The 21,169-nt window shown below is 47.9% G+C and overlaps 1 protein-coding gene across 1 annotated transcript in view; it reads right to left on the bottom strand.

Moving 5' to 3' along the window:
- The window catches only part of SLC22A5 (solute carrier family 22 (organic cation/carnitine transporter), member 5), a gene marked incomplete at its 5' end in the record, with an annotated part of 26,048 nt that extends 4,880 nt beyond the window's left edge, over nt 1–21,168 (bottom strand). Inside the window, 7 exons of the mRNA XM_010828421.1 lie at nt 10–224; nt 2,075–2,175; nt 3,911–4,037; nt 5,160–5,331; nt 6,533–6,687; nt 14,070–14,173; nt 20,962–21,168. Coding sequence (XP_010826723.1) covers nt 10–224; nt 2,075–2,175; nt 3,911–4,037; nt 5,160–5,331; nt 6,533–6,687; nt 14,070–14,173; nt 20,962–21,168 — 1,081 coding nt within the window. The remainder of the gene's footprint in view (nt 1–9; nt 225–2,074; nt 2,176–3,910; nt 4,038–5,159; nt 5,332–6,532; nt 6,688–14,069; nt 14,174–20,961) is intronic.
- Nucleotide 21,169: the final 1 nt, after the last annotated feature.

Below are 21,169 nucleotides of genomic sequence, written 5' to 3'. Positions count from 1 at the left end.
GGGACCTACCTGGGGGCACGAGCTGCACAAAGAGAAGAACGCTGCCACCTAGGAAGAGGGCGGTGGCCATGGAGTATCGACGGGGCAGGTGCCGCAGCAGCAGCCAGGCCAACACGTACGCTGGGACTTCAACCACGGCCGAAAGGAAGCAGTTCAAATAGACGTCCCCATGCAAGTTAGGGGTGTCCAGGGAGAGCCCGAAGTAGCCCACTGATATGGTCAGCCTGAAACAGAGTGCCGAGGAAAGCTGGAGAAGCAGCATCCAGGTGTCTCCCTACCTGGGCGACTTTTAAAATATCATTACTGCAGGAAATTCAAAACTATCCTCACCAGGAGGGTAGCAGATTTAACCTTGAGTCCTGCTTCTTAGAAACAAAGATAACTTCCCCCAGACCAGGGTACCTTTTGAGTCAGAGCACTTTCAAAGTATTCCAAAGTGTCCCAGCAAAGACATATAATTCAGACAGATTTCCTGTGTTGGAAAAAAAACCAAGACCAACAACCTGTCAACAGGCCTTTTGACTTTACAAATCCTAAGCTGTGTGTGCTCAGCAGTGTCTGACTCTTTGTGACCCCAGGGACTGTAGCCCACCAGGCTCCTCTGTCCATGGGATTCTCCAGGCAAGAATACTAGAATGGGTTGCCATGCCCTCCTCCAGGGGAACTTCCTGATCCAGGGATTGAACCAGTCTTCTGCGTCTTCTTCTTCTCCTGCGTCTTCTGCACTGGCAGGTAGATTCTTTACCACTGAGCCCCCCGGGAATCCTAAGCTGAAGCACTCACAAAAGCCTACCTCCCTACTCTCCGAACCTCCCAGATCCAGCAACTGCAGAAGGAGCTCAGGAATGAGTAAAGAGGCAGCTATTAAGTGGGGTATGGTAAGGTTGGTGACATAACATAAAATAAGGAACACTCACTGGTCAAACATTTAGAGAAAGATCCCTGGCAGACCCTTTGGGGCGATGAGCTAAGAGACTGGTCAGAAGCAGTTGATCCTAACCCCCCCAGACTTGTGAGGAGGAAAGGGAGCTCCCAGTGGGCCATTTGAGTGCCTGTCTCCAGCAGACATTCCTTCTGTTGACGGTCAGCACTTTTTGGCAAACCAGACCAACATGAATCAGATTCTTTCTAACTCATCTGCAGGTTGAAGCCACAGCCGCTATAATCAGGGAAGAGGGCTCATACAGGAGTCCCTGGGAAATCCAGAGCAGGGGGAGAGCCCGGGTGAACCTCAGGACGGGTGACTCACTGCAGGCTGGCAAGTCTGTGGCGCAGGCTGAAGGTTGGCTTTGTCCAAGGCCGACTCAGGGGCGTGTGCTGCCCCGAGGGATCCCGGGCCATTCCTTGGAAATGGGTGACTCACAGTACCCCCCAGGGAGCAACCCAGTGGGCTGCCAAGGCTTGTTGACTCCAGCAACAAGGATTCTGAGATGGAGCCTGCCTTCCTCCCCTACTGCAGGCTCAGGTAGTCACCTGTAATCCCAAGTGTCTGGCCACCGAGCAAACACTCTCTAGGCACTCAGATGTGTTCCTTCTTTCTGATAAGTCACAAATCCCTGCCTGACACACTTGGGGAGATGCCATGTGAGAAGGAACTTGAAGAGGACATGCAGGCCATGGCTCTGCCTCCAGGACAGTCTCCAAACATTCCAGAGGGAAGACGTCCTGCTTCCACATTTCCGGAATGTACATAGCAGCCTCTGTAACCGGTGGAGCCTTCACTTAGAACTTCTTAAAGCCCTCACCAGTCCTCCTGTGTCACCGTCTGATGCACTGTCGACAGGAACAACTCAACTAGGGCCCCAACATGAGCAACTCTTCACCTTATGGCCCGGAGGGATCCCCAAAGACCCTGTATCTTCCTCAAGAGCCCCCACAACAGTTTTCGTAGTCCTGTTCTGAGATTCCGTTAAGAACCAGGACACGCCCACTTCTTTATTCCAAGGCACATCTGTGCCACTTTCTGATGACACAGGCTTTCAATTCTGGTCTGAGACATGTCTGCAAATGTGAAGCCTGAGAGCTACTGCCAGAAGCTGCGTCTGGAGGCCCCGGGTAGGTCTCACTTACGCACCACAGAATTATGGACATGACGGTGATCATCCGGATATTCCGGGTTCGGATCAGATCCAGGATGCTGTGGGACTGCTGCTTCTTGGAGCTTAGGTCTTGTAGCTGCGGACAACAGGGCAAGGGTATGGGAGGGAGAGAGTGTTGGAGACTTAGAGACCCCAGAACATCGAAACTCTGGCATCTTAGCTTTCTGTGTCTCTGACTTGGGGAGTGGTTCGTGTTTCTTGCTTGAAAAGAAAAGTAGGTATAGAGGCTGTGTCTTGGGCTGTAGAAGGCTTCACCAGGCCTTGTCGATAACAAATTTGTGAACAAGAAAGAGGAATAAAAGTAAGTGACCAGCCTGTAACACAATGCAGCCAAGGAGGAGGCCTAAGCTGATTGCTCTCCCTGAGCACCACCCCGAACCCTGTCAATGGCCACATTCCAGGGAGGCCTCTGAGCATTCCTTCCCAAGCCTGGCTCCCAGCCCTCTGGGTCAGAGAGAAACTGGCTGTGTAGTTTATTGATACGATATTTTTTAAAGAATTAATGTTTTTTGGTCCTCCTACCATGTAGTTACTGGTCTACTTCCAAGGAAAAAAATTTCAGATAGAAAAACAGGAAAATTGACCTTGGCTTCACCCAGTGTAACTTCCTATGAAATTTGGCACGGCCAAGGACATTAATAAACCACACGTCTAAACACACTGATGTTGCTTTCTTAAGCAAACCCAGCTTTGGAGTCTGTTTTTCCTGAGTTAGCAGTTCAACAAAAGGTCAACTTTTGACCTAACTGATCCCCTGAAATAGCCTCATTTCTATAAAAATGCCAGTGGATTCATGGGTTCACCAGACTGACCTCTGCAAAGCTCCCAAGGCTACCTCACTCAGAAGCCTTCCCTGCCATCTACCCCTTACTGAACTCTGACCGAGTCCTTTCTAGGACATCCTGAGTGGGAGCTAGTGCTGGGCCACTTCTTAACTGTGAGGCTGGCAGGGCTGTCAGTGGCCAGTGGCTTCTTTGCCACCTCTAGTAACTGGTCTCTCTTTCCCAACCCTGAACTCTGCATCGGAAGTCAGACTGGCTTGAACGTGCCTTTGCACACAGCAATATGCGCCTGCTGGCTCTTCTCACAGCCAGGTCCTCATCTTTGTCAGAGAAGAGACACACTCCAGAATCCCATCAGCCAACAATGACAAGGTCTAAGCTCTTCTGGGAGCCACGGGACTGAGGAAAACTGCTTGTTACAGACAGGGTGGAAACAGAAAGAACAGCAAAGAGAAGCAAGATCCAGGAATCAGGCAGAGCCAGGAAATTACTCACTGCACGGGAGAACAGGGTTTGCAGAAAGGTGTGAGGTTGGGGGAGGGTGGATGTCAAAAAGGACCTGGCTCTAGGACGATACTCAACCACTCCCCATTGGTAGGCGGAAGGAGACAAGACAGTTTTAACTCCAAATCTATTTTTGTTTCATATTTTAGGCAGTGCATTTTTTTTTTAATTAGAAACTGCCAAGGTATAAGAAACAATGATTTCCCAGAATGCCAACTTCATGGAAGACCTATTACACATAAAGAGTTTTTATTATGAAAAGTAATGGTTCAACTGTATGATCACCTAAAAGAGAAGATTTATACAAAGTATGAAAATCTAAAATCCACAGGGAAGGTAAAGGAATTGAGGCAGCTGGCACCTTCTCAACTTCTGAATTTTAACAGGACCTGCCTTGGGATCAGCTGGGGCTTAGGCATGGAGAGGGCTGGGCTGCTATGTAAAGGGAGGGCTTCGGGGCTGTGTGATGCTGCCCTAAAATTGTGGTCACCGGGACCCTCCCAGCAGCCCCTGCACAGCGCTCACCTCACTGGAGTCAAAGATGGTTGAAGGTGCAATGATCCCATTGGTTTTGGCAGCCCTACGGATGATCACCTCTGCCTCCTGAAATCGTCCCTGAGAGATGAGCCATCGGGGGGACTCAGGGATGAACCTGGAAGTACAAGAAGCAGTCTCACTGAGCCTTCTGTCCCTCAGACCAGGTGGAGCACACGTGGAGGTGGGAAATGGGGTTTCAGAACCAGAGCGAGGTTTGAGGAATGTTTGATACTTCCAAGCCAGAAGCCAAGAGATGCACTGTGCTGCAGCCAGTAAGTGTGAGCCTCTGATTACACTGGAGTACACAGAATTTACAGGCGCCGACACACCCTGATGGGTGGGATTCCTCCCTGGCTGGCCACTTCCCATTTCTGAGGAGTGGTGGTGCCACCTGCTGGACACTAAGTAGACAGGCACAACATGGGTTCCTGCAGCCTGGCTTCTGTCATGGGCTGAGCTGGGGCCGGGGAACACACCTCACCTTGCTGTACTCCCCTGCTTGTTCCTGGCATCCACAGAAGCTTTTGCACTGACCTCTGACAGCCTCTAGTTTATCGTCATCCCTCCCTCCTTGATTTTTCCACTTGACTGTCTATAAGGCACTTGGGCGTTCTGAGACTTTGTGGACCTTATTTTCTACCTCACCAGCTGGCCTCTGCCCTTGGGTCCTAACCAGGACTCATCTGTCCCTTCTCCCACTGTGCTCTGCAATGTTCTCACATCCACGTGGGCCAGGGACCTCGCCATCCCTATGTGCAAAGTGGGGTTCCCGCCTCAGCTGCATTCTCTCTCTTAGTATGGAATAGCCTCCTCTCTGCTTGTCCAGCTCTATCTTGGAGGCTAAGATGGAGCCTGGCTTCCTCCATCCTGCTACCTGGAGGACTCTCACTCACAATGTGCTCCTTCTTCTCTCAGTTCTGTGGCATGAGGCTGTAGCAACACGCAACCAGAGCCAGGGCCTCAGCTGTCTTGTCCTGCGGTCTGACAGCTTCCTGGAGGTCATGCTAGACTATCATCTCGCAGTTACTGCTTTTTCCTCTGTCTACACTCCGATCAACGCAGCACAGGGCTGAGAACAAGTCTGTTGATTTCCTGAAGTTGTTTTGTTTTTGGCTTTTCTGTGGATGGAAAAACATTCTGAAACAACTTAGGATGTGTGGGTTGCTGCTGCCCCCTAGTGAAAGCCAGACAGAAGACACCCTGCTAGTGGGTACCACCAGGCACAGGGCACACTCACCACCACAGCGCTGCACAGAGCACCCCCGGCACCGTCAGCGCCAGCAGCAGCATCCGCCAGTCTCTGATGAAGTAAGCAAACAGTGGCAGCAGCATGTAGCCAAACGCATAAAATATGCACACGCCTAACGTAGAGAATATAATACGAACTGACTTGCCAAGAATTTCTGTTCCTGTTCAAAACAAGGGAGGAGTCAGGTTAGTATTTTAATTCTGGTCATTTCCTTATTCATCTTCTTTTGTGTAATTTTCAACATACAGATAAGGGATCAGGAAGAATTATCTCAAAGTTTCCAAGCCTTTGGGAGGGACAGGATTCTGACCACTTGCTGCGGGTACCTCAGGGTTCTCTCCTGACACTGTCATCACTTTCTGAAACCCTATGCTAAAGATGCCATGTGGGGCCTCAAATTTAAATCTTCACTGAGGAAGGGTTCATTGAAGGCAATTTTGCTATTATAGCCACATGGGCTATTGCACTTAAAAAAATTTTTTTTTCTATTAAATGTGAAGAGAAACAAACAATCCTTTCAACGATCAAACCAAGGAACCTAATGACCCAAAAGCTAGAGTTAGAATCCTCCAAACAGTGAAACTGGCAGCTTCTCAGTGAGAGCAGGCCAAAGCCCTGCACTGTGGATTATGAATTAAAACCCTGAAGGTCTCATGACTAAAGCCCACCCCTATCAATTCATTCTTTTTTAAAAAAGATGTTTAAACAAACGTGGACCATTTTTAAAGTCTTTATTGAATTTTTTACAACACTGCTTCTGTTTTATGTTTTGGGTTTTTTTTTTTTTTTTGCCCATAGGCATGTGACATCTTAGCTTCACAACCAGGAATTGAACTCTGACCCCCTGCATTGGAAGGCAAAGTCTTAACCACTGGACCTCCAAGAAGTCCCTCAATTCATTCTTGCCAGTCAATTTCACTAGCCACTGTGCGTTTCAGAAGAGGCAGTTTTCTTCCCTGGTGAGCCTGCCAATCATGGCCCTTGCTTCTCATGTCATGCCTTCCTCTTTCCTTAGCTACTCCAGCCCTGGGAAATGGCAGGCCCTATTTTTAACAGAAGATGTTTAGGTGAATTCTAGCAAAATGGCCATCAAGTACTAATGAGACCAAGGTGCCACAGGTCGGGGGCCAGAGAAGAACTGGAAATCAGCAGTTAGGCTATCATGCTGCTGGGGACGAGAGGCTGGGTGGGCACTTGGAGGACTCAGCTTCCATGCCTACTAATTGGGTCCACCAAGGATCCCTGGTTGGCACTGCCAGAGACCACCTCCCCAAAGGGACATCACAGCTGTCCCCAGAAAGTGGGTGGTGGGATGATGGTGAAACAGAATCAAGTACTCAACTCCAAACTGATGGCCATACCCAGGACAAATGCTGCCACATAGTTGGAGATCTGGCCCATGCCTACAAGGAAAAACAGCACGGTAAACATCTCAAAGTTCTTCGAGAAGATCTGCAGGAAGCTGAAGCCTGTCTGCATGCCCATCGTCACAAACAGCACGTTCTTCCGACCAAACCTGGGAAGGAAAGGAGAGTGACAGAGAACCAGCTGGGAGAAGGCAGCATGAACGGGCCCCCCCAAGCGGGGGCTTTCCCCGGGGTCATTCAGGGAGGGGCTGCAGACAGTGCTGCCAGGGCACTTGGTGAGGGGGCCGTCCTGGTCTCTCGGCCCCTAGGCTGTTACTAATGCACAGCCTGGGCACCGGCGTTGCCCAAGAGGTAGTGCCAGAGTTAACACAATGATCACAAGGGACTGAAACACACTCACGATACTTAAGTTTATACATTCATAATTAATATTTTTCAAGAGTTGGTTTACTTTGGAGGATAATGGAGAAAGAATTCATTATAGATGAAAACTGTTTAAATAAAGGGGAAGACATTTGTCCTGACTTTTCTATGTAAACTATATGAACAGTAAGCAGTAACAGATGAGGGAAAGATTCATTTCATAAAAGTATTCCAACTATTAAATGAAACTAAAGTGATACAATTAGAACATCATCCTTTTATGACTTCCAGTGAATGAACAGATACGAGTATCATGTTTCAATGACTGCTAACATCATAAAAAGAGACACTTGAACACTGTATAACTCCTACAGTCTTGCCAAAGGGGCTGAATCTGATGAAGTCTCTGGATCTAGCTGCAATTTGCAAGAAATGCAGAGGAAAAAGCAATATGTTCAATTGCACTGTAAGTATACCCTCAGCAAAATTCAGACTGGGAAATTTTACAAGTAGAATAGCCCAGGCAAAGAAAAGGATGGAGAATCCCTAGGTTAAAGCAGACTAACAGACATATAAAAATTTTTAAGTGAGCAAGACTAAACTTGTGTTTAAGGATGCACATTTGGATGATAAAACTACCAAAAACCCACAGGGAAGTGATTATTATAAGTCAGGCTAGTGTTTACTGATAGGTGAGGGAGGCTATTGTCCTTGGGATGGGACAGATGAGTGGGGCTTCCTGGTGGCCAGCAAAGTTCTATTTCTTGACTTGATATTTATATGGTTATTTCCCTGGAATAATTCATTAAACCTCACTTGTTCTGTGTGGTTTTCTATATCTATGTTCAATTTTAAAATTTTTTTAAATGTTGCTTTTTGGATTTGTTTGGTTTCAAAGACAGTGCTACAACAAGTAGGAACAAGTCAACCTAGTTCATTCAACCTAGCAGATTCAGCTTGAGTCTGGCCAGGGCTAGCAGACACCCATTTTCATTCAATGAATATTTATTTGAACATCTATTATATACTAGTCACTATAAATGTATTTGAATAAGAAAAAAAGACATGGATTCTGCCCTCAAGGAGCTTATAGTGTGTAGTAGAGACAGACAGTCATCATATTTTAATCACTCTGCTCAATGTACGATTACACAGTGAAACAAGAGCGCTGAAGGATCAGCATCCTGACCCACAAGGGACCCAACGAAGGAACCTATCCTGACTGCAGGTAGAGGCTGGGGACTTGGGCATTCAGGGGAGGTCTCCCTGAAGATGGGGCACCAAGATCAGACCCAAACGTAAAGTAGTTGTTGACAAGAGGGGGTAGGGGAGAGTGACCAAGCTTTTGATGATACAGTACAGTGGGGGAAGTCAACATTAATACTATGATAACATCTTTTATTTATTTCTGATAGGCAATGTGAAGGCAAGGCACAAGGAACCAGTGTAATAATGTAAACCAGATACCCTGAGGAGGTCACCTGTGTGGTCAAGGAAGGCCGTGGCATGGGGATGGGGGTCCGGGAATGTTTTGCTGTGACTATGAGAAGAGCACGTACAACTGTGGTTGGAGGGGCAAGATGAATGCACGCGAGGGGCAGCTGGTCAGGAGGAGACTGCTGAGGGTGCCAGGGGGCCAGTGCACAAGGCCTTCAGCCACGGTAGAGTTTGGTGCTTCTCCCCATTACAACAGGGGTTTGTTGTTTTTGATGATACTGGCATCTAGTAAATAGAGGCCAGAGATGTTTTGAACATCTGAAAATACCCACGATAGTCTCCCACAACAAAGCAATCTCTGGGGCAAAATGTCAACAGTGCCGAGCAACCCTGGCCTAAAAGGAGACTCCCCTGCATTGTTTGGAACAATAGCGCCCTGCACGCCAACCAAGGGGTGGGGCCTCCCTACTCTGCTCTCCCCTCCCAAGGGCTCCCTGGAGAGTAGTGAAGAGGACAACTCAGGGAGCCCTTCCACTGCAACAATCCTTGGCAATCTGGGTTTGGGGCTCAAAAGAGTCACTTTTTAAAAGAAACATTTGTCTATTTTTATTCTTTGATATTATATTTATGTGTACACAGCACATTTGTAAAATACAGAAAAGCACAGAGAAGAAAATAAAAATCAGCTATATTCTCTGACAGCCACTAACATTTTTTTTTATTTATTTTTCTAAATTGAAGTATAGCCAGTTTACAATGTTGGGCTAATTTCTGCTGTACAGCAAAGTGACTCAATTATACACATACAGACATTCTTTTTTCCTCTTCTTTTCCATTACGGTTTATCCCAGGAGATTGGATATAGTTTCTTGTGCTATACGGTATTCAATAGGATATTGTTGTTTATCCATTCAAAACATAATAGTTTGCATCTACCAACCGCAAACTCCCACCTCCCTCTCCCTTGGCGACCACGACTTTGCTCTCTCTGTCTGTGAGTCTGTTACTGTTTTGTAGACAGGCTCGCTTGTGTCATATTTTAGATTCCGCATATAAGTGATATTGTATGGTATTTGTCTTTCCTTTCTGACTTGTCATTTAATATGATAGTATCTAGTTTCATCCACGATGCTGCAAATGGCATTTGTCTCATTCTTTTTTTATGGCTGAGTAGAATTCCATTGTACAGATGCGCCACATCGTCTTTATTCTTTCGCCTGTCGATGACCATTTAGGTTGTTTCCATGTCTCTGCTATCGTGAACAGTGCTACTGTGAATACAGGGGTGTACGTACCTTTTTGAATTATGGTTTTGTCCAGGAGTGGGATTGTTGGTCATGTGGTAGTTCTATTTTTAGCTTTCTGAGAAACCTCCACACTGTTCTCCACAGTGTCTGCATCAACTTACATTCCTAGCAACAACGTAGGAGGGTTCCCTTTTCTCCACACCCCCTCCAGCATTTTTTTTTTTCCCTTTGCCAGCATTTGTTATTTGTAGACTTTTTAATGATGGCCTTCTGACTGGTATGAGGTGATACTTGTCACTGTAGTTTTGATTTGCAAGAAAGGCTCACTTTTAAAATCTGTCAACACAAGGTTAAACATACACATGTCCACAAAAATAAAAATATCAGCTACTTCTTCCCTAGGGTTGTGCCTCCCTTATAATTCTGCACTTAAAGGTAACTCAGTGACATCAGATAAAATGCTTTGGCAACCCAGGATTACGTTATTGCTCTTGACTTTTAGGCTTATTCATATTCCTGAAAGGAGTCCTATATAAAAAGTTACTGTTGATATCACAGACAACACTGGAGGGCATGAATGCACTGCTCTAAGGCAATCTGTTAGGCTAAGGTTTTTGACCTGGCTCACTTAGGAGAAATCTGTCCACCCCGCAGAGCCCTGGGGCCGCCCAACAGGGTGCAGACAAGCTTGGGTGGTACAAGGAGCTGAAGGCAGGTGCCACAGCCAGAACAGCCACATTTTTGGCGATTTCATTTACTGGACTTAAAGGATCCTACTTAAAAGAAGACGTCTGCTAGCAAAAAAAATTTTTTTAAAGGTTTGAGAAGCACTGTACTAGCCCTTCTGAAGAATAAGGTAGTCTTCAACACAGTCACTAACTTTGTTTCTATTGTTTCCTTGGGAGCAGACCTTTTGAAACTTGAACACTTTCCTCAGATCATCATGGTGTTACGTGGTCATCAGGCTCCGAAGCTGACCCACAGTGATCTATCTATTCTATGACACAGCTGACCAGAGAAATGTGCTGGGTTTCAACTCTGAAACTAGGGTACTTCCTCCTAGTTTTTCACATCAAGGTAATTACTCTGAGTCTCAGCTGCCACCCTACCCTGTGAGGAGGAACTCCCACTTCCGCTCCAGGAGGCCCTCTAAGCTCAGTTCACGGCATGCCCTCCTCTCACTCTACACTGTTCCCATCCACTTTCCGGGCTTTGATGAGGGTTCTGTGAACTGACAATTCCCAAATGCGTTTCTCTAGCCCAAACCTCTCATGAAGCACCCTATCCATACATCCAACTCCATACTCAATTACTCCTATGAGACCCGAAGTCTCATAGTCACCCTGAATTAAGTATGTTCAAATGGAACTCAGTACCTTCTCCTACAAACTTTGTCCTCTTCTACAGGGCTTTGTCTTTGGGAAGGGCATCACCACCTGCACAGTTGTGCAGGCCAGGAGTCTCCCTCCCCTCACTTTCTGTGCACACAGAGCTAAGCCCTGTCGGTTCTACCTCCTTCCACTCCTCTCCGTGTCTACTGCCTTCAGCCTAGTCCAAGTCACCTTCATTTCCTGTATAAATTATTGTGATAACCTCTCACTTGGTCTTTCTGCCATCCCTCTTGCTTCCTTTCAATCCTTTCTCCACCAAGTTATCAAACAACTTTTTAAAAAATGCAAAGCTGATGATGTCACACTCTCAAAAGCTCCACCCTGCTATGTGCTGAAAGCCCAGACTCCTGTCACCTGCTAAGCCCGGCTGCTCTTCTGCTTGGGACTCAGCCTGCCTCACTGTGGTGTCTCTATTCCACTCTCCACACCACTCCAGAGCACTGTCTCCAAGCTCCTGCGGTGTACCATGCCTTTTCTTGAGTCTAGGCTTAAGCACTCTCAGCTTTCCTGCACAGAACACTCTTTCCTCTCTCCAGCCCTTTAGCTGGCTAATGCCTACTCATTTTTCAACCCCTAGCACATGGTTCATCATCTCAGGCCTCCTCTGTCATACCCTCTCTGAGTACCTTGTACTTCTCTGTATCACCTACCATCACAAAGGGTAATAAGTACTTCCTTCAATTCGTTGTTTAATACATTCTGCCTTGCTAGAAGGCAAGTTCTAGAAGAGTGGGCACCTGGAACGGTAGTTCACAGGAAACAGGATCAGGACTCTCTGGGCCCTAATCCTAGCTCTGCCACTTGCCAGCTGTGTGACTCTGGGCAAGTCATTTAATCCCTCTGGGCTTCATTTTTCCCATCTGTAAAATGAAAAGAATAATACTTCCTGTATCATAGGGTTACAAAGATCAAATTATTTGTTGTTTATTTGTACAGTACTTGTAAGAGTGAACGGCACATATTAGAAGCTCCGTATGTATGTATGTATTTATCTATTTATTCATTTACTTTGTGCTGTGCAGCTTATGGGATCTTAGTTCCCTGCTCCAACTAGGAACTGAACCTGTGACCTCGGCAATGAAAGTGCAGAGTCGTAACCACTGGGGAATTCTCAGATGCTCTGTGTTTATTAAGTAAATGTAAGTAACTAACTGATGCTTGCTATAGGTTAAGAGTTCTCTTGGGTGGGGTAGCTGAGTCATATAGTAAGTGTATATTCACCTTCAGTAAATACTGCTATGCTCTAAGTGTATTTATAAAGGATAAACAGGAAAAAAAAGTTTCATTAAAATATGTATTTAAGTATGTAAATGTTGAGATATATTAGTTCCCCGCTCTCAGTAGGAACTGAACCTGTGAGCTTGGGAATGACAGCACAGAGTCCTAACCACTGGACTACCAAGGAATTCTCAGATCCTCTATGCTTGTTAAATAAATGTAAGTAACTAACTGATACTTGCTGCTAGGTTAAGAGTCTGGGGAAGCAAAGGCCTTTCCCCTAAAGGAGCAAGTTTCTCAGGCTCATCTAGAATCAACACAGTGGTCACAGCCTACTGAACTCTTTAATACTTACAGGTGACTGTGGGAATTTGTCCCTTTCAAAAATCACTAGATGACACACTGGAAAAGACAAATCTAGTGAAAAACGCACATATTTCTTATGAGGAAAGACTCCTCAGGTAAAGATATTAATCCATAGATGCAATATGCCCGAACATCCCTCTGCATGAAAGCTACAGGGTACGATGGCTGTGTGCTCAAAGCAGGACGACATCCTCAGCTTGAACCTCTCTATGAGAGACTCCCCCTGCTGGGAGGATGCTGGGACTCCTCTCCACTGGGTGATCCGGTTTGGCCAAGGAGCTTGCTGAAGGCTATTCTCCTTGCCACAGGCTTCTCTCACAGACCCTGAAGTCCTGAGATAAAAAGACACAGTATCATAAACCCCTCTGTGAATATTGTGGTAACTCTGGAACTTTCTCCAGAAAAATGCTCGCATACAACCTCTAAAATTTTGTAGGTAATCTCCAGCGAAGATGAACTTCCTAAGCCCCAGACCTTGAGTCAAGAGCCCTGGAATTATACAAATCACCTGCCTATGGGTTGAAACAGCACACTTCCTGATTGCTGTGAAGTACGATAACCACAAGCCTGTTAGCTAAAGGGAATCAGCCCTGTGAGCATAAGAGTTCTGCCTGTCACACTGCCATTGGCTAGTGAGACCTCCTCTTACCTTGAGGAAACAGTGATGGTTTTGGGGAACACAGAGGCAACTGTCTATGGAACGCCCTGAGTCTAGCCAAGGCTATGGTTTTTCCAGTAGTCATGTATGGATGTGAGAGTTGGACTATAAAGAAAGCTGAGTGCTGAAGAATTGATGCTTTTGAACTGTGGTGTTGGAGAAGACTCTTGAGAGTCCCTTGGACTGCAAGGAGATCCAACCAGTCCATCCTAAAGGAGATCAGTCTTGGGTGTTCATTGGAAGGACTGATGTTGAAGCTGAAACTCCCATACTTTGGCCACCTGATATGAAGAGCTGACTCATTTGAAAAGACCCTGATGCTGGGAAAGATTGAGGGCAGGAGGAGAAGGGGACGACAGAGGATGAGATGGTTGGGTGGCATCACCGACTCAATGGACATAGGTTTGGGTGGACTCCAGGAGTTGGTGATGGACAGGGAGGCCTGGTGTGCTGTGGTTCATGGGGTCACAAAGAGTCAGACACGACTGAGCGACTGAACTGAACTGAACTGAAGATCTACAATACAGCTCATGTGCTTGTGTGTGGTGTCTCCCTCTCCTAATGTGTGAAGACACCAAAGGGTTATGCTTACCTAGGGAAGGCCAGCCAGGAGCCACAGAAGTGAATCAAGGCATATTTCCTGGTCAACTGGATCATGGATACACTCAGCTGAGGTTGCTTTGCTCAGCAAGCATCAGTGAGAGGAGGCTGCTGACTCTCCTTACTTGGAATGGAGTCTATAGTATTGATGTGCCTTCCCTCTTTTCAAACACACAGCCCAGGCTGAGAGGATACTACCTGGCTCTATGCTGGGGGCCCCAGCAGCTGCAGGAGACAGATACCCACCTTACCTGTCTGAGAGCTGCCCCGAAATGAAGGAGCCCATCAGCACACCCACGAAAAACAAGGAGATTGTGAGCGGGGCCTTCCAGTCGTCCTCACACACCAGGTTCCACTGAAAGAGGAGAGAAGGATGTATTACTTCTTTTTCAAAGTGCTTTAAATGTTCAGCTTCTTGGAAAATGAAATCAGAACATCCCATATCCTTGCATGCTTTGTTTACATGACCGCAAGGGTGTGTGAGCTCACTAAGGCAGGTGACAGCCCACTGGGCAGCAAGGCATGGCACAGGTTTCCCCTCAATGGGGAGACTGGCCATCTTGTTTTTCATAGCTTTTAGCCTCATTGTTCTGTTATCAGTTTCAGGAGGGGAGACAGGCAGGGAGCAGGTACTCTGCCCACATGCCAACCAAAGAGGAAGGGCGAGGCTTCACATGGTCACTTCTAAGGATCTGGGCTGAGGCTGGGACTGTGAGTAGAGCAGGCAACCTCTCAGTGGGGTCCAGGCCATTGGCACGGATGGCATATGAGTGGTTCTGGAGCAGGGCTCTGCAGCTCCAAGGGTCAGGGCATCCAGCAAGGAGATGCAGCCAGAAGGCCTAGTATGCACCTTCTGGATCTGTTCCTTCAGCTCTGCTCAGGTCCTGACTCTGGGCCAATGACTCCTGGCTCCTGCTGACAGTTAGAGCTGGTATCCCTGATGCTGTGCCAACATAAGGCCCGAGTACAGCCAAGAGCACTGAGCTGGGAGCCAAGAAGCTGGGTTGTAGCTCCTACTCTGTTAACTAGCTACCCAAGCCCATCGTGCCTTAATCTCCCCATTTATGAAACAGTGACTGGGGGTGGGAACAGGTTGCAGTGCTTGGTTCCCGGAACCTGGTGTAGAGTTTCACCCACAGTTGGCATGGGAAGAGATCTGCGGGCACAGGGAAGCACTGAACACTCACACATGAGATTGCTCCAGCCTAACAAGGGCCAAGAGAAGGATGAGAAACCAAAATAGGAAGCTTGCTGGTTCCCAGAAAAATGTTTCCCAAAACAGAGAGATGGTACTCTGTAATAACCAAGAAGGCCACCTTCCAGGGAATTCAGCCCCTTGCTTGCCTGGTGACAGGCTGCATGCCTGCCCTCCATGGATCCTGTTGGCTCCTGGGGAAGTACACGGCTTCCAAGAAGAAAGCATCTCTTCCAGGTCAAGGTCAGAGGGAAAAACAAGTCTGCTTCTCAGCCCTGCTGGGCAGTGCATGCAGAAAGCCTCCAGGCACCTCAGAATGGGTAGAAGGGCAGCCCTTAGGATGGATCGGAGAAGGCAATGGCACTCCACTCCAGTACTCTTGCCTGGAAAATCCCATGGATGGAGGAGCCTGGTAGGCTGCAGTCCATGGGGTCACTAAGAATCGGACACGACTGAGCGACTTCACTTTCACTTTTCACTTTCATGCACTGCAGAAGGAAATGGCAACCCACTCCAGTGTTCTTGCCTGGAGAATCCCAGGGACGGCGGAGCCTGGTGGGCTGCCGTCTATGGGATCGCACAGAGTCGGACACGACTGAAGCGATTTAGCAGCAGCAGCAGGATGGATCAAGAACCCCTGCAGAAGATGATAAGGCTCACTCAGCCGCAAGCTAGCTCTCCACTCTGGAGCAAGCCTGTGCCTTGGATGGACTGAGAATGGGTGGTGATCCCCACTCCAGGGAAGAGTTGGGGGTCACCAACTCTTGAGTCTAGAGGAAGCCCAGACTAGCAGGGGACAAGCAAGGAGCACTAAGGCCCAAAGGTTCAGGCAATGGCAGCCTTCTCATCTCTGCAGTCTCAGTGGTGCCAGCACCCAGATACCATCTTCCTTCTAGGAGGGTGTGTGCTCCTAGGGCAGCTGCCATCCAGACACGGCTGCTGAAGTCAGAATAGGAGTGGCAGGGAGTTAGAGCTGAGGGACTCGGTGAGGGCGTGCCAGCCTCTGGGTGTTAGATTATGGTTATGGTCACAACTGAATATGATGGGATCTATTCCCAGCTAGCAGGCACTACTTTTGTAGTGACAGAGATTTTAAAAAAGACTGAATAGAGTCATTAGCTGCTTCTCAATAGGTCTCTCATGAGAGCTGGGGTCTGATACAGCTGAGCCAGACTAGAAGTCCAGAGGGGCATTTTCAATGAGTTCTGGAGTGGCACCTCTAAACCCCCACCTCATGTCGGGACTCCCAGTATAGGCTTCTAGGGGCTTCTCGACTGGCAAGGCCAGATGTTACCTGAAACTAGGTCAAACAATGCTCTGTAGGAGATAAGGTGACTGAAGTGCTCATCAAGTGGATCCCCAGAGCATCTCTCCGGCTCCAGCAGCCTCAGCCCCTCCACTTGGTTCAGTGTCCTTACTCTGGGCAAGCGTGTAACTACCTGAAGTAACTGGGCTCTCCATCTACTACCGACATGTCTTAACAATCCTCATGGCCTGGCTCTGGGCCCTCCAAAAGCAAGCAAGGGTTAGCAGTTCCTTCCTACTGGCCACAAGGGGCCTGTATATAGGGTCAGGAAAGGGACTAGGTTTCAACAAATGAACAGAAGGGCAAGCACAGACTGGGTTCCACCCAGCCAGCCCAACCCACCCACCTGGCAACCACCAGATGGACTGCAGCGGGCTCTAGGACTTGGCCTGACTCCCCTAAGGAGGGGTGGGATGAGAAGCCCATAGAGTCCAGGTTATATGACCCAAGGTTTGCTGTCTTTACAGCAAAAGGAATCTAGTATTTCTATACTGAGTTCCTGGCTTGGCAGCCGTGACTAAAGCAGGTACAGATCAGCTCACTGAAGACGCCACCTGGTATGAAGGATGAACTGTATTGGCTGATGATAATAGGTATTAACCTTAGAACTAAATGTGTAGGTTTAAGATTTATGTCATGAGTCTAGCATCATTACCCCTCAGCTGGGTGAGCTATAAAAGCAGGAGCAAAAAAAAAAAAAAATCTGAAAGTAACCCTGGCAAAGGGCCTAGGCTTGCTACCCTTCCTGGTTAGAAATGTGCCTTTCTAGCGGTGATGGCTTCTTGGAGATAGCTTATATATATAAAGCTTTTTAAATTACATACTTTAGTTAGGCACAGTTTGTTTTATGTAATTTATACCTCAATAAAGCTGTTTAAATTTTTAAAAAGAAAGAGAACTGTGTCTCTTGAACGCAGCGTGTAGTTGGTGCTACTTCTCAGTTATGGGAAGTACAGAGATGATGTAGTTCCCTGGGACTAAATGTTCTTACCTGTGAGTTGACTGGGAGAAAAAAGTGAGAGAGCCTGTGCCCACAGGGCAGAAGCTCTTTCCTAAGATGTACCCAGCCTGACCGCATCAGTGGTCAAACACACTGGTAAGCACTACCTGTTACTGAAGGCCATGCAGTCCTACACATGTTTCATCCTGCCTCCTGTTGCAGTTAACGGTGAATCCTTGACCCAAGGCTGTCAGGGCAAGGAGAACAATTTGCGACCACATCCTCTAAAAGCCTGGCAGAGCCCTGCAGCGGAGAGACTCAGTACCTGTTTGATACCTAGGTGAGTGAGTGACTCGATGGATAAAGGACTGTTAACCTTCCAAACCATACTATCCCTTGGGTTTCGTCCTTGGGCTTGGCTGCCCAAAGCCCAGATGAACCCTGAACTTCATTCTCAAGAACAGATTATTTTCCTTTCTCCCTCATCCCTTCTCTGGGTCCACTGTCAGAACTTTGACCCAGGGTGTTGGTTCTCAGCTAGCTAGAGTCTCAATCTGACCGCTCATGGTCAGATGGGTCTGCTGTGACTGTATGTACACAGGGGCCCTCAGGGATTTGCCATGAGCTGCAGGGGCAGGGAAAAGGGTCCGCACTTCCCTAGAGTGAGGGGAGTCAGAAAGGCAGAGCAGTGAGGCCCTGGCTCCAGGTCTTTTTGGTCTCCCCACCCCTTTGGTCAGCCCAGGGCCTGCCTCCCCAGTTGATGCAGCTTTTTCTTTGGGTGGATGCGGAGATAACAGTGGGTGCTCTCCTATTTTCTAAGACTATGCACTTACGAGATAAGGCTGATGGAAAAGCTGGTCGAGAAAAAGAGGCTTTCCAGGACAACAGGGAGTGAGTAAGAGTGTTGCCAAGGGCCAGGGCAGGGGGCTTCTGGGAAGCAGAGGAAAACGGGACACAGAGAACTGCTGGATTTTTGGCTGAAGAGACCCTAACTCATGAGTGCTGGAGTAGCTAGACATTTCCAAAGGAAAACTCTACAGCCACAGGCTGTGTTATGGCAACACCAAAAAGCAGGTGACCCAGGCAGCCTGAAAATCACCCATGTTCCCAGAGAAGGAGGCAGCGCTGGGCCAAGGAACACTCAGGGATTGGAGCGCCACTGCATAGTGGAGTGGCTGATGCCCCCGCATCCCTGGGGTGGCGGAAGGGCTACAGAAGGGTTCAGCCTAGAAGCTCATGAACCACCTATTCCAGAAACATGGGAGAACAACCTCTTTCACCTCATAAACAGTGTCCCCTTCTTTCTGCCAATCCCAACACCTTGTTGCAGATCCACACGGGCACAAGCCCCAGTCTCTGGAGTGGGGGGTTACATTTACTTTGAAATATTCCACTTAATGCTTTTTGACCATCCCTGAGTTCCTCTTCTATGAGTTAAACCTGTCCTTTTCTTCTTCAGTTCTCCCACGGTGGAGAAGATTTCAAAATATTCATTAATCCATTCAACAAAAATGCTCCTGAGTACTCAATCTGCAACCAGCATCAATGTCAGGACTTGCAAGATATAAGTACACCACAAAGTTTAGTACTCTGTGTGCACTCAACTCCACAAAGAAAAAAAAAATCAAACAGGAAACCGGGGGTTTTCATCTTCTGCTGAAAACCATGAATAGGAATTCCATACCAGTGTACTTACAAATACCTCTAGGCATGATTTGGGGCAGAGGGCGGGCTTGAAGTCATTTAACAGGCACAGGACTAGCTGCAGTGGTCAGCCGGGCAGGTCCGATTGAAAGAAAACGGGCCTTAGAAAAATGGAGCCATCAGAATGTTAATGTAACAGCTTCCAACAGTGACTGTTCACCAGAAGAGAATGAGCAGCCTTGAACCTAAAAGTCTGGCATACCAGCATCCTCAAACAAAGAGCTAAGTAATGTATTAACCTTGCCTCCCTGCAAAGACTGACAACCTGGAAGTAGGTGAAAGGGCACAGAGCTCTTACGAAACTGTTTAGACAGCTAAAGAAACAGCCTAAATATACAAAAGGAAAGGCTGATATTGGTAGCAACATAGCTCAAGGACCCTTCTGGAACAGTCTGCCTTTGGGAGCTCATCAATGCCATCACTGCTCTCATCCAAAGGCAGGATGGGGACAGCAAAGAAAGAGCAAATGATTAGAGTAAGCCAGAAACAGGGGTTAGGGCAAAGTCTTAAGAAATGCCACGAGCTGCTCCTGACTTCACTGCCTTCTCCTTCCGCAGGCAGCCAGATGCAGAATTTGCAGGGACTTCTAGGTCATGGAGTATGGCTTCCCCTCCGTGGTCTTTGCCTGCAATCTGAGGGACAGCCTCTACTTTCACAATGCTCACTGGCTTCCAGGAGGGTGACAGACTCGCTTGGGAGGCTGGGATAGAGGATTTGTGATGACTGTAAGTTTTAATACTCCGTGCACGCTTCGGCCACAGATCACAGTCAACTACCTCCAACCAGCGCCTCTTCTCTCACGCAGCAGTGCCTGAGGACACCGGAATGCTGTCACTCGCTGAGATCCCAGTGGGGCTCTTCTCACACTCCTACTACACACATGTGGAGTAAGGAGGCACAGATGCTGGGGACATCAAATGTCCAAATATACAAAAAACAACACACACACACACGTTTGTTGCGGCAGCACTCAGACTACCTTGAAGGGTGACAACCCCCAGAAGCAACATACACACACAGTCTCCAGAACCCATGTAAGCCTCCTTGAGGCTCCAGTAGGGTTTGATGCCATAACAGGAACTATGGACCATTCCCTTCAGCCTCTTCCCTGTGAATCCTGACCTTATGCCAGGTTGTGTCTTACTGTTCCAGACTTTGTCTCTGTTGAGCTATACACCCCAGACTCATCGACAATCCTCCTTCTCCAAGAAGCCTTCCCTACTCCTCAAACCCCTGTTCCTGACACACAGTGAACCTGGGCACCCGAGAGTCTTTCCAGAAGTGCTCTTTTTAATGTCCTGCTTGCTCAGTTTTGCTGAGACTACACAGAGTCAGAGTGCCAGAGCTGGAGTAAGATGCAAAGCAGAACCGCATGCATCCATAAATACCACATCATACATCCAGCTTTAATAATTACAAGGTCACCAGGGATAGAAAAGGCCACCCAAAAGGAAAATCCAAGGGGCTGGGGAATGAGAAAGGTTTTCCCCCTTCTTCCGATGAACTAAGGCTGTATGCTTTAACTAAATCTGGCTAAAGACATTTCCTTAGAATACCCTAAAACATTCCAGGTCAAGAAGTCACTCCAAATGGATCTTCAGATGCACAGAATCCTAAAAGACTAATGATAACTGACCATGAGTAAAAAGTAAACAATTTTTTATGGGGAATGACTTTGACTTTTTATGGGGAAAGTAAATGAGTATTTACAAGGAATTGCTAGGGCCTTCTTGGCTTCCTCTCCAAGGTAGCTAACAAGGAGGGGTGGCAAGACTGACAACCGTGCTGCGATGGCCACGATCTCTCTGGAAGTCACCACGACAAGGGCTCCCGAGCCACCTGGCTGGAGGGTGTCCATCACCAGTATGTAGTGAGTCCGCGGCGAGGGAGTGACAGTAGCCAGCACGCACCTTGGCGGGTGGAGTGCGCGACTTTAAAGACAGTGAAGGTCCTGCCTACGTCTAGGTCTCAGGCCCTGGGCGCGGAGCTGGTACCCACCTCGGTGACGATGGTGGACAGGTAGATGTCCTGGCTGAACTCCCAGCCATCCAGGCAGCCCTCCTGCTCCAGCTGCTCCAGGTTCACATCGCGCCCCGGCTCCAGCCCGAGCGCCGAGAAGTTGACGATCGTAGCGAGTCGGTAGCGCCGGCAGCTCTGGGGCACCTCGCGGCCGTCCTGCAGCCGCACGGGGATACTGTGGTTGCGC

This window comes from Bison bison, unplaced genomic scaffold, assembly GCF_000754665.1.
Source record: "Bison bison bison isolate TAMUID 2011002044 unplaced genomic scaffold, Bison_UMD1.0 scf7180017864492, whole genome shotgun sequence".
Taxonomy (NCBI): Eukaryota; Metazoa; Chordata; class Mammalia; order Artiodactyla; family Bovidae; genus Bison; species Bison bison.
Note: the sequence above shows the minus strand (reverse complement) of the source record. Positions and strands in the feature narration are given on the sequence as shown.